The sequence below is a fragment of the Phyllostomus discolor genome, chromosome 4 (genome assembly GCF_004126475.2).
Source record: "Phyllostomus discolor isolate MPI-MPIP mPhyDis1 chromosome 4, mPhyDis1.pri.v3, whole genome shotgun sequence".
NCBI lineage: Eukaryota > Metazoa > Chordata > Mammalia > Chiroptera > Phyllostomidae > Phyllostomus > Phyllostomus discolor.
The window spans coordinates 138,775,668-138,792,953 of record NC_040906.2 but is presented as its reverse complement, the minus strand read 5'-3'; the positions used below and the strand labels follow the sequence as shown (position 1 = coordinate 138,792,953).

Genomic DNA, 17,286 nt, shown 5'->3' with positions numbered 1-17,286 from the left:
TCTGTTGCTTATCAGTTATCAATGTGGACTTTGAGATTCCTGATTTACTTTATGAGTTATAATCCATTTTTGTCCATATTTATTTTTTATGCTCACATTTTCTCAGATTTAACTGATGCGAACACTTTTTAGCCAGTTCCTGTGACCTATAGTCATGCCCAATCTTTTTCCCCTTGAGTACTTTCATATTGATGGAACAACCAGGTGTTTTGGATTCATCTTATTACCTGCCTTGGAATCAGCCATTTCTCCAAGGAATCCTGGTTCCTTTCATTGAGGACTGATATTTAGAAACCAAGATCCCTTCAAAGATGATATGCTTTCATTACTAAGTGTATTGCCTCTGCTAAGAAAATCTTAATTACCGATTAAGAAAATTAATTACCAACTAAGAAAATCTTAATTAGAAATCACATAAAGCATTGACTATTGTCAAAGATTTATTTACAAAAACAAAAATCTGCAATTTTATCAAATTATTTCTTTTACATCTTTTGAATGCTGAATAATCTGTGGGGGGCTCAACCCGCAGGGCCCCCCCAAGGCTGCCAGGGATGAGAATAAGTCTACCAAGACATGATCTGCTTAGGGAGGAAAGGTGGCCAATCTCTCCAAGGAGAAGGGTCAAGAGCCTTTTCCTCAATGGGCTTTTATTGGGTTCATTTGCATAGGAATACAGGTAAAGCTCATTAATCATTGTCAGGCAGTAAGGATCAAACAATAGATAACAAAGAACTCTGAGGGCCTATTCTGAGTCAGGGTCTGATAGCTAAAGAGCAATAAAACTTTTGAGGAACAAACTCATTTCTTGCTTGGACCCTTATCATTTAATTGAGAGCATTCTAAACAAAGTAGGTTTCACAGGATTTTACATGTTCTTTCTTAGGCCTGGTTGCTCAGGGAACCTTCCCTTTCCAGCACAGGGCTCCACCATCCTCTGTCATTGTTTCAGGCTTAAATCTGTCAGGGAAGTAAGGCAATTAAGAGATTAGGAGACTTCTCGCAGACAGAATGAGGACTCGGGCTTTGTCAAAGCCGAGGGGTGAGGGTCCATCACCCCCTTTTGCTGTAGTCCCCCAAGTCCTTCCCTGGGGGCTTCCCATGTGATTGTGCCTGTCTTAGGTTGTTCCCCCCTTGGGGTATCTTACCTGTCATTGGGTAACCAATCAAGCATTGGGGGCCAGTTATGGATGAAGTAAAAGGAGCAGAAGCGGTGCTCCTGCCAGGGAGATACGCTTTGTCTCCTTAGTGTCTTATGGTCTGAAGGTCACTCCCTCAGCCTTAGCCATGGGGGGGGTTACAGCTCCTGAAACCAGTCAGGGTGGTTCCCAACAATAATCTACTAGGCTTTGTTGTAAACCTTTTTTCACTTTCTTATCTTAGGGGTTTTGAAAAATGATCTTACAGCCTTGAGAGAATTATAATATTATCAGTGTAGACTTGTAAATCTTTTTAGAGTGAATTGCAGTGACACTCTCCTCTACAAATTTAGCAAAAAAGGACAGCTTTAAATGTATATTATTTTTAATAAATGTTATTCTTTCCTAATTCTAGTAAATGAAATGTGAAACTTGTTTAGTTATCTCTTCATTTCTATAACCATAACTTTTTAAATTTTTAAATGTAAGTTTTAAAAAATATTTGTTTATTTATTTATTTATTTATAAAGAGAGGAGAAGGGAGGGAGTAAGAGAGAAGCAAGACATTGATGTTTGAGGGAATCATCAATCAGTTGCCTCTCGCACACCCCCATCTGGGGACCTCGCCCACAACCCAGGCATGTGCCCTGACAGGGAATCAAACTGGCAACCTTTCAGTTCACAGGCCAGTGCTTAATCCAGGGCACATCTGCCAGGGCACATAACCATAACTTTTAATTAAAGAAATCAATGGATTAAATAACTGAGTTTGTTTATCAACTACATGTATATGTATTTATTTATTTATTTAAATATATTTTATTGATTATTCTATTATAGTTGTCCCAATTTTTCCCCCTTTGTCCATCTCTGCCTGGTACCCTCATTCCCTCCAGCAGTTCTCCCCCCCACCCCACCTTAGTTCATATCTATGGACCGTGCATATTAAATTCATTGGCTTCTCCATTTCATATACTATTCTGAACTTCTCCCTATCTATTTTGTGCCTACCAATGATGCTTCTTCATCCCTGCTCGATTTCCCTCATTCTCCCTCTTCCCCCTCCCAGCTGATAACCCTCCAAATGATTTCCATGTCTATGATTCTGTTCCTGTTCTGGTCATTTGCTTTGTTTTTCAGATTCAGTTGTTGATAGTTGTGAATTTGTTGCCATTTTAATGTTCATAATTTTGATCTTCTTTTTCTTAAACAAGTTCCTTTAACATTTCATATAATAAGGGCTTGGTGATGAACTCCTTTAGTTTTACCTTGTCTGGGAAGCACTTTATCTGCCTTTCCATTCTAAATGATAGCTTTGCTGGATAGAGTAATGTAGATTGTAGGTCCTTGCTCTTCATCACTTTGCATACTTCTTGCCAGTCCCTTCTATACTGAAAAGATTGTTTTGACAGACCTGCTGACACTCTTATGGAAACTCCTTTGTAGGTAACTCTCTTCTTTTCTCTTTCTGCTTTTAAGATTCTCTCTTTATTTTTAACTTTGGTATTTTAATTATGATGTGTCTGGGTGTGGCCTTCTTTGAGTCCAACTTGTTTGGGACTCTCTGTGCCTCCTGGAATTGTATGTCTATTTTCTTCACCAAATTAGGGAAGTTTTCTTTCATTATTTTTTTCAAATGAGTTTTCAGTTTCTTGCTCTTCTTCTTCTCCTTATGGCATCCCTATGATTTGGATGTTGGCACATTTAGAGATGTCCCAGAGGCTCTTTATTCTATTCTCTCTCTCTCTCTTTTTTTTAATTCTTTTTTCTTCTTGCTGTTCTGGTTGAATGCTTATTTCTTCCTTATGTTCCAAATCAATGATTTGAATTTCGGCATCTTCCCTCCATTGTTGGTTCCCTATAGATTTTTCTTTATTTTGTTTAATGTAACCTTTATTTCTTCCTGGGTATTTTTTTATGTTGTTGCCATATTTGATGAGTTCTCTGAGCATCCTGATAACCAGTGTTTTAAACTCTGCATCTCTTAGGTTGGTTATCTCCATTTCATTTCATTCTTTTCCTGAAGTTTAGTTCTGTGCTTTCATTTGGGCCATATTTCTTTGTCTCCTCAATTTGGCAGCCTCCTTATATTTGTTTCTATGTATTTTATAAAGCTACTTTGACTCCCTGTCTTAGTAGCATTGTAGTGGCCTATTGTAGGAAAGTCTCCTGTAAATTGTGTGGGGCGGAGCCTTAGGTAATCACCAGAGAGGGGCATCCTGCTTCACCACTTTGTGGCTGTGTTGGGGGAGGGCTCAGAGAGGGGACAATGCTGCTGCCTGGCTCCTGGAGGTTTGCCTGGCACTCACCCTGTTTACAGTCACTTCACTTACTCCCCATATGCAGCTGGTACCCTTCCAGCTGTTTCCCTCGTGCTGAATCCCAGAGGGGGTGGGTCAGCTTAAGTTCTAACTCCATGAGGGCCCTTTAGTAGAGTCTCCTGAAAATCCACTAGTTTCATCTGCCACCGTAACCTCCATTAGTTTTTATAGCCAGAAGTTATGGGAATTACCTCCCTGGTGCTGCAACCCTGGCTGTGTGGTCTGACCTGGATCTGGGACCCTTTGCTCCTGGGATATCCCTCCAGATTTTTATCCACCACACATGAATGTGGGACAGCCCATTCCACTGCCTCTCCATGCCCCACTGGGTCTTTGCACCTCTGCGTCCATCTCCACATCTCTGCCCCTCCTACGTGTCTGGATGAATGTGGCTACTTTAAATCTTTGGTTGTCAGACTTCCATACTCTTTTCTGACAGTTCTGGGTGTTATTTGCTTTGAGGTCTGGTTGTAATTTTTTCTGTAGTTGTGTGAGGAGACGAAGTATGTTTACCTACACCTCTATCTTGACCAGCCCCCTCTATGTATTAAAATGCCTGCAAAAAGTAACTGTATAATAGTGAATTCTATAAGATGCTATGTAAGTTTATATTAAGGATAAAATTGAGATTGAAATTAAAAAATGTGATACTTGCTGAGATTAGGAATAGGAGAGAAATAATACATCTAACAGCATTTCACTCATTAGGATATTTCATCCTCTCAACTTTTTTATACCCATATCAAAACATTTTCTATAGAAATACTTTAACATTCAGCCCTATTCTCTACATTATGTTAAGTATTCACTTTTCACATATCTGTTTATTTTCATATAATTCTTTCATAGAATTAATTATATTAATAATAACACCAGACTACATATTAGTTTATCTCTCTAATTTATACCTTGATAATCTAATCACAGTCCTAGGATGAAAGAGTCTCCCAAGATTTAGAATTTCAATGAAAATTAAACTACTTAAATGTAGAGAATTGTATGATTATGAATCTTGTAGTTGCTCATCTGACAGTGGTATCTACTTGTCTTATGCAGCAATATTTTTGTTAGTATTTAGAAATTTGTATGAATAATAATTGATTATATACTGACTACAAAATAGCCACCCATTTCACAACTTTGTGAGTCAATTATTTTCAGTCATAGTTTTCCATATAATTAAAATTGATTTAAACTTTTAGAACCAGAAATAGATGTCATTAATAGTTAAATCCATTAGTTACAATCTCTGTAATATTTAAATTTTGAATTTCAAATTTATTCTTGCACAGTTTTATATGATTTTTATTTTTAAGCTAGAAGGTTACATTTATCTGGTTAAACAAAATATTTTTAATATGAATATAGTGGCTGAATTACATTTTTAAATCCATAAGAGTCTGATAATCAGAATATTAATAAAAATATTGCACCATATGTAGAAAGTCTGTTGTAATAAAAAAAACTTTTTGAAGCTATCTCTTATTCAATCTACCAATGTAATCATTTTTTCACATCACAAGATTGATCGTGCATGAAAGTTTTATTTTATAGTGCCTGTCACAAAGAGTATGCTCGGTTAGTATTTGTTGATGAGTGACTCTCTGGTTTTAATCACAGGACTAAATGTTTAATGTTGGAAATATTTACAATACACCAGAGACTTTTGTCAAAAAGAAAATAATTTTGTAAACCATACAAGCTAGAAAATATTTATTTAGTATACATATTGGTGGGTTAAAAACTAAAAGAGTTTAACATAAAAGTGAGAGAAAAGAAAAAGAAAAGAAAATTAACTTTAAAAATCTTTTATAAGTTTAGTGATAATTTGAAAGTTCTGAAACAAACATGAATGAAACGATAAAGAATCCCTTGGAGTTGAAGGATTAAAGGCAGGAGAAGCCATTTCTGTGGGAGAGAGGATAGGAAGGAGCCAGCTTGCCTTAATTCTGTGCAGTGACTTGAGGCATGTATTTGAGATTTACAAATTAGAACCTAACCCTGACTACCCACCCCAAAAAAAAGGATTCAAGGAAATAGCAAGTAATTAAAAGACTTTAAAATATTTCTTTATGCTGTTGACTCAGGCACAGAGAGTCATTGACTTCTAAAGTCACAGCTAGTAAATGGTGGATCTGAGGGTTGAATCAGGCCTTCTACCTTCATGGTCCAGGGATCTTTCTACTACATTAAGTTGCCTCTCAGTTACTTTTTGGAAGATTAAAAATTGGTCATTGTCAAGGAACTAGAAGTTATTTTGAGAATTCAGAAAAAAATAATTCATGACAGAGAACACACATACTCTGGTTGCCTTAGTTAATGTGAGTTTATTAAAAAACTAAGTAAACAAATATGAGAGGAAAAGTGATAAGGAACATATTGTAAATTTGCCTCAGCAACCACCTAGCCAGAAAGAAGGTAGTAAGCCATTCACCCCATTTTATGGGATGAAAATGTAGTTCAGGATTTATCAGGTGCCTGAAGTCTGTCAGAAGTTCTGGAATCTATCAAGGGGCCAACACTGCTCTCTTAAACTGGCAGTGAAGGAAAATTGGATTATCAAATAGAAATTGGAGCTCTTGTTTAAGAAGATCAAAGTGGATGCTGGAAAAGAAAAAAAGCAAATGTGTGTGGTGCCTATCTTCTAAGATTGTTGTGAGGATTAAGTAGAACACATAGACACTCACACATAGCTCATAATGTAGTAAATGTATTTGCAAATAATTCAATACACAATTATTATTTTCTGGCAAATTTTGAGTCAGGTGCCATGACCAAGGTCACAAATCAATCCAAGTAAAATATTACATGGATGATTGGTGAGCTCTTAGAAAAGAAAATATTGATCATTAAGGAACCACCATTGGATTACTGAGCCAAAACAGCAAGTAGTCTAATATCTCAATGTCATTTTCAGCTTCATACATAGAGGAAACACAGTATATTTGGTATATCAGGATTTCAAAAAGGTGCCCCAATGTGTCCTTTTGGACAGGATGGAAAAAATGAACTAGATGTATAAGAAGGTAGATTTCCAATTATGAAATTTCAATGTCATAGCAAGCTGATTAATGGATCCAGTCATTCAAAAAAAACTGTGCCAGCCACTGTACCCAATGCTGGAGACACAGATATGAGAGTAACGGTCCCTGCTTGCATTTGTGTGAGCGTATGCTGGCTTGGAGGGTGATCAGGTCATGTCCTGAAGCATGCACTGAACAAATTGCAGGTGGGATCCTGAAAGTGAGCTTCAAGCATCAGCTAAGTGGTTGAACTTTACATCCTTAAGACCCTGGTCCAGCCCTAACATTTTGTGAGTCTTGAGTGTCAACGAAGACATTTATCTAGATATGGTATGAAGCTAAATAATTTAGTGACAAATGATGCCGGCGAAGTTATAGAAGTTAGAAAAATGGTTAAGTGCCTGTATGCCTCCAGTAATGAAGAATGCTGTACGTGCTCTAAGCTGATCAAGGCACCAGATTTATGGCTGTGATTAACATACGTATGATCTATGTGTAAACGACATATATAGCTTTTAAAATTATACAGCTATATAATTGTAAATTAATCTCATTTAAGTCAAAATTATTTCCCTTATATTTTTATTCAACCCTTAAGATGAGCTTTCAGTTTTTATTTTCCTACTAGAATTTCTTTGTCCAGAGCATACTAGTTGTTTCTAGTCCCCTGTGTCTTGGTTAACTGGGGGTTTACATGTCTATGACCATGTTGCATAGTTGCTTGTTGTCTTTGGTGACAACTGATGCCCATGCTGTTGTTAACAGTGCTGGTTAGAACAACACTTGAGGACCACAGACCTTTAAGCATTCAGCAGTGAGGCTTGTGGCAAAAAATTAAGCATCAGAAAATTGATTTTTCCTATGGACTGAATTCAGCAATGACTATGTTTTTAACAAGACAGTATTATAACATTAAAATATTAAGTGCTGAATTAGAATCAGACATATTGGGTAACATGTTATAGTCTTTCTTCATTTGTAGAATGAAAATAATAATCCCTCCTCATGGGGTTGAGTTTACTATTAAAATGGGATTATATCTATACTTGTGTATATGTGTGTATGTATATATACATGTGTGTATGTGAAATACTTAGAACCATGCCTGACATAAGGTTTTTCAATAAATAGTCAGTGTTCCTATTAACATATAAATGTACACATGGCATTTATAAGCCTTTTCTTCTGCATACTGAAATAGGGGTTTTCTGTAGATAATTTTGTTGCCCCGGTTTAAGGGAATTGGGTAGATTTTTAACTGTTAATCCCACAGAATTCCTGTAGTCCAATAGCAAAGAATCCACACTGAGTTTTTTCCAAGCAGTCATCCATCTTTCATGGCCCTTCCTGGCCTAGTGTAATATAAGTACTTGAATGAGCTTCTTGGTGCTGACATTTAGAATTTCACAACATTCATCAGCACTTAATATCTGTCACTGAAAAGGCCTGGCAGCATTGCAGTCACTTCCTCCTACTGCCAAGGTGTTAATAGTTTAAAAAAAAAAAAATGTTCTGCCAAGCTCGGTTAATTTAAGATATGCTCCCTAAAGGCATAAGCCAAAAAAGATCTGTGTCACATGGTTTTGTCATGGTATCCTCTGTGCAGGAGTTTTGAACATAAAACTTCATGATGTTCATAGATAAATGAATTATATTTTGGCATAAGCCAAAAAAGATCTGTGTCACATGGTTTTGTCATGGTATCCTCTGTGCAGGAGTTTTGAACATAAAACTTCATGATGTTCATAGATAAATGAATTATATTCAGCAGGTATTTTTACTCAGGCACTGTATTAGTCAACTTGGGCTGCCGTACCAAATAGACTGGGTAGTTTAAAAAACAGAAATTTATTTTCTCAGAGTTCTGGAGGCTGCACATCTGCAGTCACAGGGCCAGCTCTGTGACTGCAGAGTTCTGGGCCAGCAGAGTTCTGGTGAGGACTCTCCCTGCCTGGCAGGCAGTCACCTTCTCCGTGTGTCTGCATGTGGCCTTTCCTCAGTACTTCCTCACAGAGTTCCAGCAAGTGATCTCTCTCTCTTCCTCTTCTTATAAGGCCACCAATCCTAGTGTGTTAGGACCCCACCCTTATCTCATTTAACCTTAATTACCTCCTAAAGCCCTGTCTCCAAATACAATCTCATTAGGGATTAGGACTTCAACATATAATAACCCTATTTATCTCATAAAAATTAGAAGCTCTAATTGGACTTTTCCTATATGTTGGTGATTTTTATGAAAAATAATAAATGCCATTTACTTGGTTAATTAATTTTTAACTACACCATCACCTTTAATTTTTCTTGCTAATTATATCAAACCTAAATCTAATGAACCCTCTAGAGCCTAGATCCTACCAGTTTACAGCAGATACAGTGGACATAACATTAAGTTAAATGATACCTCGGGGAAGCAATCTACAAAATCCAGAATATAGAACTATCTACAGGAAAATCCCAGTTTTGCAGTTAAGATAGAGAACAATAAAAAAGGAACAAACTGTTGACCCACACAATAATTTGGGATGAGGCTCAGCAACCAACCCTAGTATGTAATTCAAAAGGCTGCATACTGTATGATTCTGTTTACATGAAATTTCTAACCAGGAATTGGCACTCCTTGGAGCCAATACCCAAGAGGGGTGCGAGTCTCCATGGGACAAAGCCCCAGCAGTCAGTGCAGCCAGAGCCCCTGGATCCATGCATGGGACCTTGAATGACTGTGGGTCATGGGCACTTTCTCCAGACAGCATGTACTGACTGAGCACACATGTTGTCCTGGCCACTGGAAATAATAAAGGGGAGTAAAACATGAGTTTGCAGTGAGACTATAGAGGTAGAATTAGCAAACATGAATTACAGAACAGTTACATCTCTTAAAACCCATAGTACTAGCTATAAGGACAATAAAGATTCTAAGAGACAGAATTCAAGATGAGCTGAACTAGACAGAGAAAGCTTCATGGAATGGGTGCCAAGGAAGTAGTTGGGATGGACAGAGTGTGGTTTCAGATAGTGAATGTAGTAGAAATAAAGATAAGTGCAAGGAGTGGGCATGACAGATGTGAACAGCTGGAATGAGAGCTGTCAGGATCTGAAGTTGTATACTGTGCAGTACTAGGAAGCAAGGCTGGGTAGATGAACCAGGATCCAGCCACTGTAAATTAGGCAGAAGTTCATAGGAAGCATTGAACCATCCTTGTAGGTTTTTGAATAGGAAAGGGGTTATCCAACAAAATTATGATTATTTAAATTAAAAATTTATACAGTCTGAGAGACCATATGTGAAAAATGTCCTTTAAAATGGTTATACCGAACTTCCAGCCAAGATGGGGGCATAGGTAGACACACTATGCCTCCTCACACAACCAAGATAGGGACAACAATAATTTAGAAACAGAATAACAACCAGAACTGATAGAAAACTGAACTGTATGGAAGTCAGACAACCAAGAAGTTAAAATAGACACGTTCATCCAGACCAGTAGGAGGGGCGGAGTTGGGCAGCCGGGCGAGGGTCGAGGCGTGGAGAGCAGAGAGCGTTGGGACCGGGCGCGTAAGGCATCCGGGGCACTCTAGGCTACAGTGGGTGGACCCTGAGGATTCAAGCAGCAGCTGGCACACCCCAGCTGAGGGGTGGCAATCAGCAGACCCAGCAGGTGGCAATTGTGAAGTGAGGCACTGCACGCAACCCAGGATCACAGCGCTGGGAAATAGAGCCTTGGGGCACTGATTGAAAACACCTGTGGAGGTTGAGGTGCAGCGAGAGACTCCCAGCCTTACAGGACAGGTCCTTGGAAAGTCCCATGGGGTGCACAAGCCCACACACATGGAAATTGGCACCAGAGGGGCAGTTTCCTTGGGGGAAGCAGCGGAAAGGACTGAGGTCCAATGGGAAGCGGAGCAACCGCCATTGTTCCATTTCGGACCCCACCCCCATATACAATGTCACAACCCAGCAACTGGGGTGCCCCGCCCTGGTAAACACCTAAGGCTCCGCCCCTCAATGTAACTGGCCCAACCAGACCAAAGTGGGAGAGGGGAAGATGGCTCAAACAGAATTGATCAGGCCCCACAATTAGTACTTTTAAGTGACCGAGAGATAGCCAACCTATCAGATGCACAGTTCAAAGCACTGGTGATCAGGATGCTCACAGAATTGATTGATTTTGGTCACAAATTAAATGAAAAAAATAAAGGCTATGCTAAGGGAAGTGAAGAAAAGTGCACAGGGAACCAATAGTGATGGAATGAAAGCTGGGTCTCACATCAATGGAGTGGACCAGAAGGAAGAAAGAAACATCCAATCAGAAAAGAATGAAGAATAAGAATTCAAAAAAATGAAGAGAGGCTTAGGTACCTCCAGGACGTCTTGAAACATTCTAACATCCGAATTATAGGGGTACCAGAAGGAAAAGAGGAAGAGCAACAAGTGGAAAAGTTACTTGACAAAATAATAAAGGAGAACTTCCCCATTCTGGCAAAGCAAATAGACTTCCAGGAAGTCTAGGAACCTCAGAGAGTCCCAAAGAAGTTGGACCCAAGGAGGAACACACCAAGGCACATCATAATTACATTACCCAAGATGAAAGATAAGGAGAGAGTCATAAAAGCAGCAAGAGAAAAGAAGACAGTTATCTACAAAGGAGTTCCCATCAGACTGTCAGCTGATTTCTCAAAAGAGACCTTACAGGCAAGAAGGGACTGGAAAGAAGTATTATTCCAAGTCATGAAAGGCAAGGACCTACATCCAAGATTGCTCTACCCAGCAAAGCTTTCATTTACATTGGAAGGGCAGATAAAGTGTTTCTCAGATACGGTCAAGTTAAAGGAGTTCATCATCACCAAGCCCTTATTTTATGAAATGTTAAAGGGACTTATCTAGGAAAAAGAAGATAAAAAACATGTATAGTAAAATGACAGCAAACTCACAATCATTAACAACCACACCTAAAACAAAAAAGTAAACTAAGCAAACAACTAGAACAGGAACAGAACCACAGAAATGGAGATCACATGGAGAGTTAGCAACAGGGGAGTGTGAGGAGGAGAGAGGGGGAAAAGGTACAGCGAATAAGTAGTATAGATGGTAGGTAGAAAATAGACAGGGGGAGGGCAAGAATAGTATGGGAAATGTAGAAGCTAAAGAACTTATGACACATGGACATGAACTAAAGGGAATGTGGGTAGGAGAGGGTGTGCAGGGTGGAGGGGAATGAAGGGAGGGTAATGGGACAACTTTAATAGCATAATCAATAAAATATATTTAAAATGGTTATACGACTAGGTTCTGTTTCTTGATCAGGTTCTAATGACATGATTGTTTTCACTATGTGAAAATTCATCAAGCTAGTTTTTACATATTTCCATGTGCATCACTTAAAATTTTTTTTTCATATACTTGGTGGGATGTGGGGGAGCTCAGCTGAGACTATCAGATATGTTACAAGTATATATCTATGAACGCATCAATGATAAGGGAAATAATCTATCACTAACTTGCCAAAGGTCATATAGATGGTTTATGGTAGAACTAAGTAGGAATCTTTAGGTCTCCTAATTATCACTCCAATATGACTTCTTTACAGAAAATGATAAGCCTTTTATTCTTTTTAGTATGGTACCTAAGATCTTGATTATGTAAGTCTTGTTTAGTCTGTATACCTTCCTTATGTACTGGAGAAATCAATAGATTATTAGCATTTCCCAAATACAGGCAGGAATCCTTTCTTTAAAGATTTGCATGCAAACATAGATAAGAATATCCCACTCCTCTAAGATTTAGCCTTAAAGTGAATCAGAACTTTTTCTGAGCTTGTTAAAAATGCATTCTGCTCTGGCTTGTGTGGCTCAGTAGATTGAGTCCAGCCTGCAAACCAAAGGGTCGCTGGTTCAATTCCCAGTCAGGGAACATACCTGGATTGTGGGCCAGGTCCCCAGTAGGGGGTGTGCAAGAGGCAACCGCACATTGATGTTTCTCTCCCTTTCTGTCTCCCTCCTTTCCCCTCTCTCTAAAAATAAATAAGTAAAAATCTTTTTTTTTAATGCATTCTTTTTGTCATACACACACACACACCCACACACACACTGTAGACCAAACTTGCCTAGTTCTGGAACATTGTTCAAGGAGTTAACTACAAGCAGATATGTAATAAGTGGAGCAAGTAAGTTGTAAAATTGATGTTCAATATGATCCCACTTCTATAATATATTAGAAATATATACATAAAAAAGTAATGAGGATATTTACCAAAATGTTAATGCTGATTATCTGTCTATGGAAGCATTATAGATCATTTTATTTTCTTCTTAATGTTTTCTTAACTTTTCAACAGTGAAATAAATTTGGTAATCAGGAAATAAATCCTTTTTTTATCCTCACCTGAGGACATGTTTATAGATTTTAGAGAGGAGGGGAGGGAAGGAGAAAGCAAGAGAGGGAGAGAAACATTGATGTGAGAGAAAAACATCGACTGGTTGCCTTTCCCACGTGCCCCAATCAGGAACCAAATCCACAACCCAGGCATGTGCCTTGACTAGAGCCAGACCTGCAACCCTTTGGTTTATGGGATAACACTCCAACCAAGTGAGCCGCACTGGCCAGTGCTGAACGGTTTTTTAACTTAAAAAGATTTTAAGACATATCAAGCTTCCTATCTAGATATGCTCACGTATGGAAATCCTATCTCAGCACTTTTCTACAGCTCTATAAAAGGGATTATTTCAATGACCATGTTTATATCACTTAGAATGCTAATTAACTATTGAAATGCGACGTTTTCACCAGCTAAACGTTTCAATAGTGTCATGTTCCAATAAGGCATTTCATTTAGACATAAAATTTCATAAGAACACAACCCGGGGCCCTGACCGGCATGGCACATTTGGGTGTCGTCATACAAAGCAAAAGGTCACTGGTTCAGTCCCTGGCCAGGACACATGCCTGGGTTGAGGGTTCAGTCCCTGGTTGGGCATGTCCAAGAGGCAATAATCTATGTTTCTCTCTCACATCAATGTTTCTCTCCCTCCCTTCCCCTCTCTCTAAAAATAAATTAAAAATTTTAAAAAAAAGAAAAGGATACAACCTGAAAGTGGTATAACTACCTATCTAGTTAAGTAGCTTGAAAAAGCTACTTAAATGTGTAGCACAATATAAACCTCTATGCAAATGTTTCTGCAGGTATGCTGGTATCCTCCTGGGGATCACAAATACATTTGCCACTATTCCAGGAATGGTTGGGCCTGTCATTGCTAAAAGTCTGACCCCTGAGGTAAGTAGATAATTAACTTATGAACTGAAAAGATCTGAACAGTGCCCTGGAAGCTAAACATCTGTGTCAAAGTTAAGCATATTTTAATTAAGGGTAAATTCTTAATGTTTATTCTTATGCAATTCCTTATAGCAACAAAAAGTAAATATCTTAATGGGTAGGAATGTATATTTTCAAAGAACACTCTTTGGATTTTAGACAGAACAATAGAACTAAGTTAAACAAAGATCTCGTAGCTGAAGCTACATGAGTACTTATAAGTTGTGATATTATACCAGATAAGTGACTGTGTCTTTTATTTGAATGAATAAAAAATGGTAATGTATAACTATTCAGGAATTAGATACATGAAGGTAAGGTGTCAGAAAATCATGTCAGAGTGAATAAGGAGCAATTGAAATAATGGAGAATGTTTAGAGGAGCAGAAAACTTGGGAAGACATGGTGTCTTCACGTATTTGAAGGACTACCAGATGAGAGATGGTGACTTGTTTTCAGCAGTTTCACAAAGACAAGTGGAGAGAAGTTATGAGGGGACAATAGAAAGTCTTTTGTTTAAAGCTGTTACTATATGGGATGGCCTGCCTTATGAATTAATGCTCCCTGAAACAGTCAACCATGTATTCAAAAGGCATTTCTTGGGTGCTTATTTATATACCAGATACTGAGGATTCAAAGGCAAAAAATGACAAGTTTCTGTACTTGAGAAAATCATCATTTAGAGATTGTATGAAATCAAATAAAGTACAGCATGACATGCTGCAGAAAAAAGTGTGCACAGTGCTCCTTTCTTCATGTTTTTCCTTTTTTCCTAAGTAAATAACCTCATATTAGCTTCCTACTGCCTTTTCTTTTTCTTTCTCATTGCCAGTTCTGCTAGGTTTTTCTGTTTGTTTGTTTGTCTGTCTGTTTAATGATGCAAATACAGCACTCTGATAAGACTGAAATTGTGAAAATCCAAAAAAATGATTGTTAAGGTTAGTCACATGACCCAGAAATTTAGATAGCTGTCTGATGCTTTTATACCAGTGAATTATACACTGAACAACTACATTTTGTTGATCTCTTATTGACAAATCCAGTGCATGTCTTATGTGATGTGCCATGCGAGAGCCATGTGGAACCTTTCAGGCCAGGCCTCAAACTTGAAGTCGGTCTCAGCTTATCCTTACTTGATCTTCACCTGACCTTCCCCCTAAGAACTTGGGAGGAGATATGCAGGCATAATACTTGCCTACAACACATGACTCAAGGATATGCCACACATTTTAGTCTTGGTAAACTTTTTATTGAAGTATAACATGTATTTTTAAAATACACAAATCCTAAGTATACTGCTGAACAAATTTTTGCAAAGTTGGTACATCCATGTAAACCAGCACCCAAATAGAATGTGTAACTCTCTTGCAAAGCATCATAGATCAGTTTTCTCTGATTTTGAGCTTTATATAGGTGTTTGATATGTACTCTTTTGTGTCTGGCTCCTTTTGCCTACCATTTTATTTGCAAAATGTATCAACTTTGCTGTAGTACATTCATTCTCATGGCTGTATAGTATTTCACTGAACAAATACATCACAGTCTCACTGTGATGGACACTGGGGTTGTGTCTTTTATGAGTAATGTTGCTATTGTAACAGTCTTGTGACTCCACCTTGTTTTATAAAGTGGGCTACAGACAAGAAATTTTCATGTGCATTTTTTTCTTCCTCTACAGAACACTATTAGAGAATGGCAAACTGTTTTCTGGATCGCTGCTGCCATTAATGTATTTGGTGCCATTTTCTTCACACTCTTCGCTAAAGGTGAAGTGCAGAACTGGGCCCTCGATGACCGCCATGGACACAGAAGCTGAAGGAACCAATAAATAATCCTGTCTCTATCCATGTATCTTTGTTTATCATGTAACCTAAAAGTGCCTTTGATATTTTAATGTTTTAAGCATTCTATGTGCAAGAAAAAATTGTATATGCATTAAATTTTTAAGGCTTATAATCATGACATGTCACTAGTGGCCAGATTAGTAAAATCATCTATTTTTAATCACTAATAACATGTATGCTGGAACTTCTATTCTAGGGTCACATACCCAGCTGCAAATCAGGCACTACGAAGTAGGGGAGTCCTAGTTATTTTTAAGGGCCGCACTTAGGAATGAGCTGAAGTGCACTCCTCTATACCTTTGCTTAATTAAGATAGTAAATCTCAGGTCTTGGTAAACACCTATTTTTATCCACTTTCCTCATAAAAATCACTTGTTATCAGCAGTCTCAGACCCTGACGTCTCAAACTTTAGTGTCTCCATGGAGCTGCCAGCCTTTCTATAATGTGGCCTGGCAGCTGGGCGGAGGGATGCATGCCCAGTCAGCTGCCAGGCATTCCCTTCCTGGCTTCAGGGACAGTGCCCTGCATTCATCAGAGGCAGCAGCCAAGACCAGGGTCAGTGCCAGGTCTTTGGATGGTGTTCTTCCCCTAGGGGCTGTTAATGTGTAGACAAAGCCCTGAGCAGGCAGAAGCATTGAGATTCATATCCGCAGTTCTGATGAATCCTCAAACTTTCCCCTCCCCAGAATATTGATTGGCATGTAACCTACAAAAATAAAGTATGATGCCGAATTAACCACAAATAACATTATCCTTGCTTAAAATTACCTTCAAGTCGATCAGAGTATAAATTCCAAATCCTATGTTCTATGAGCTACACTAGAATTTTTTTAAATAAATTTTTTCAGTTCCTTCTGTTTGTCCAAAGGCAAGGTTCTGGTTGCAGTTTAAGGTTTAAGTGACTTTTAAAGGCCACATCTCCTGAGACCAATTGTAAGGTAAAGGTGAGAATCATCTTTCTGCTGATTCCTGAAATCAAATTTTTCCACATTTTCCTGGACCATCTTCCAATAGCTTTTGAACATGCTTTGAGAGCTTTTATGTGTTTTAGAATTTGGTTTATGTTGCATTTGTTCAATACTACCTGTAATATTTTAATAAAACTGTTTAATGTAATATGTGAATAACTTCTGTAAATTTTTTAAATTTGTAAATGGCTTTAAGTTGCAATGGTGATATTTCTTTTATAAATCATCAAAATAAACCTTTTTGAATTGATTTTTGGATCTGACAATTCTATGACATTTTCTCATGTCCACAGCAGCCATCTTACATCTTTTCTGCCATCCTCCTGCAGCCACCAACCTACCTACCTCTTCATGCATCTCTGCCACCAGGCCGAGGAAACAGGCCATCTAAGTGATGCAGCATCAGAAATCTCTATTGCCATCGACCTGCCCTTCTTAGCCCACCACTGATTCTGTCCTCTGTTACCTTCTCTAAGACCTTGCTTCAGTAATTCCTTTTTATTTTCTTTAAGATTTTAGTTATTTTTAGGGAGAGGGGAAGAAAGGGAGAGAAGCATCAATGTGTAAGAAAAACATCTCTTGCACGCTCCCTACTGGGGACCTGGCCTGCAATCCAGGCATGTGCCCTGACTGGGAATTGAGCTGGCAACCTTTCAGTTGCAGGTTGGTGCTCAACCTACTGAG

The 17,286-nt window shown here is 38.3% G+C and overlaps 1 protein-coding gene across 3 annotated transcripts in view; it reads left to right on the top strand.

Moving 5' to 3' along the window:
* SLC17A5 (solute carrier family 17 member 5) overlaps positions 1–16,853 on the top strand; it is a 62,537-nt gene extending 45,684 nt beyond the window's left edge. For 2 of the 3 annotated variants that reach the window (XM_036024358.1, XM_036024357.1), the window contains 2 exons: positions 13,661–13,751; positions 15,468–16,853. In XM_036024358.1, coding sequence (XP_035880251.1) covers positions 13,661–13,751; positions 15,468–15,605 — 229 coding nt within the window. In that variant the 3' untranslated portion in view covers positions 15,606–16,853. The remainder of the gene's footprint in view (positions 1–13,660; positions 13,752–15,467) is intronic. The other variant, XM_028509905.2, reaches the window with a different exon arrangement.
* The last annotated feature ends 433 nt before the right edge of the window (positions 16,854–17,286 follow it).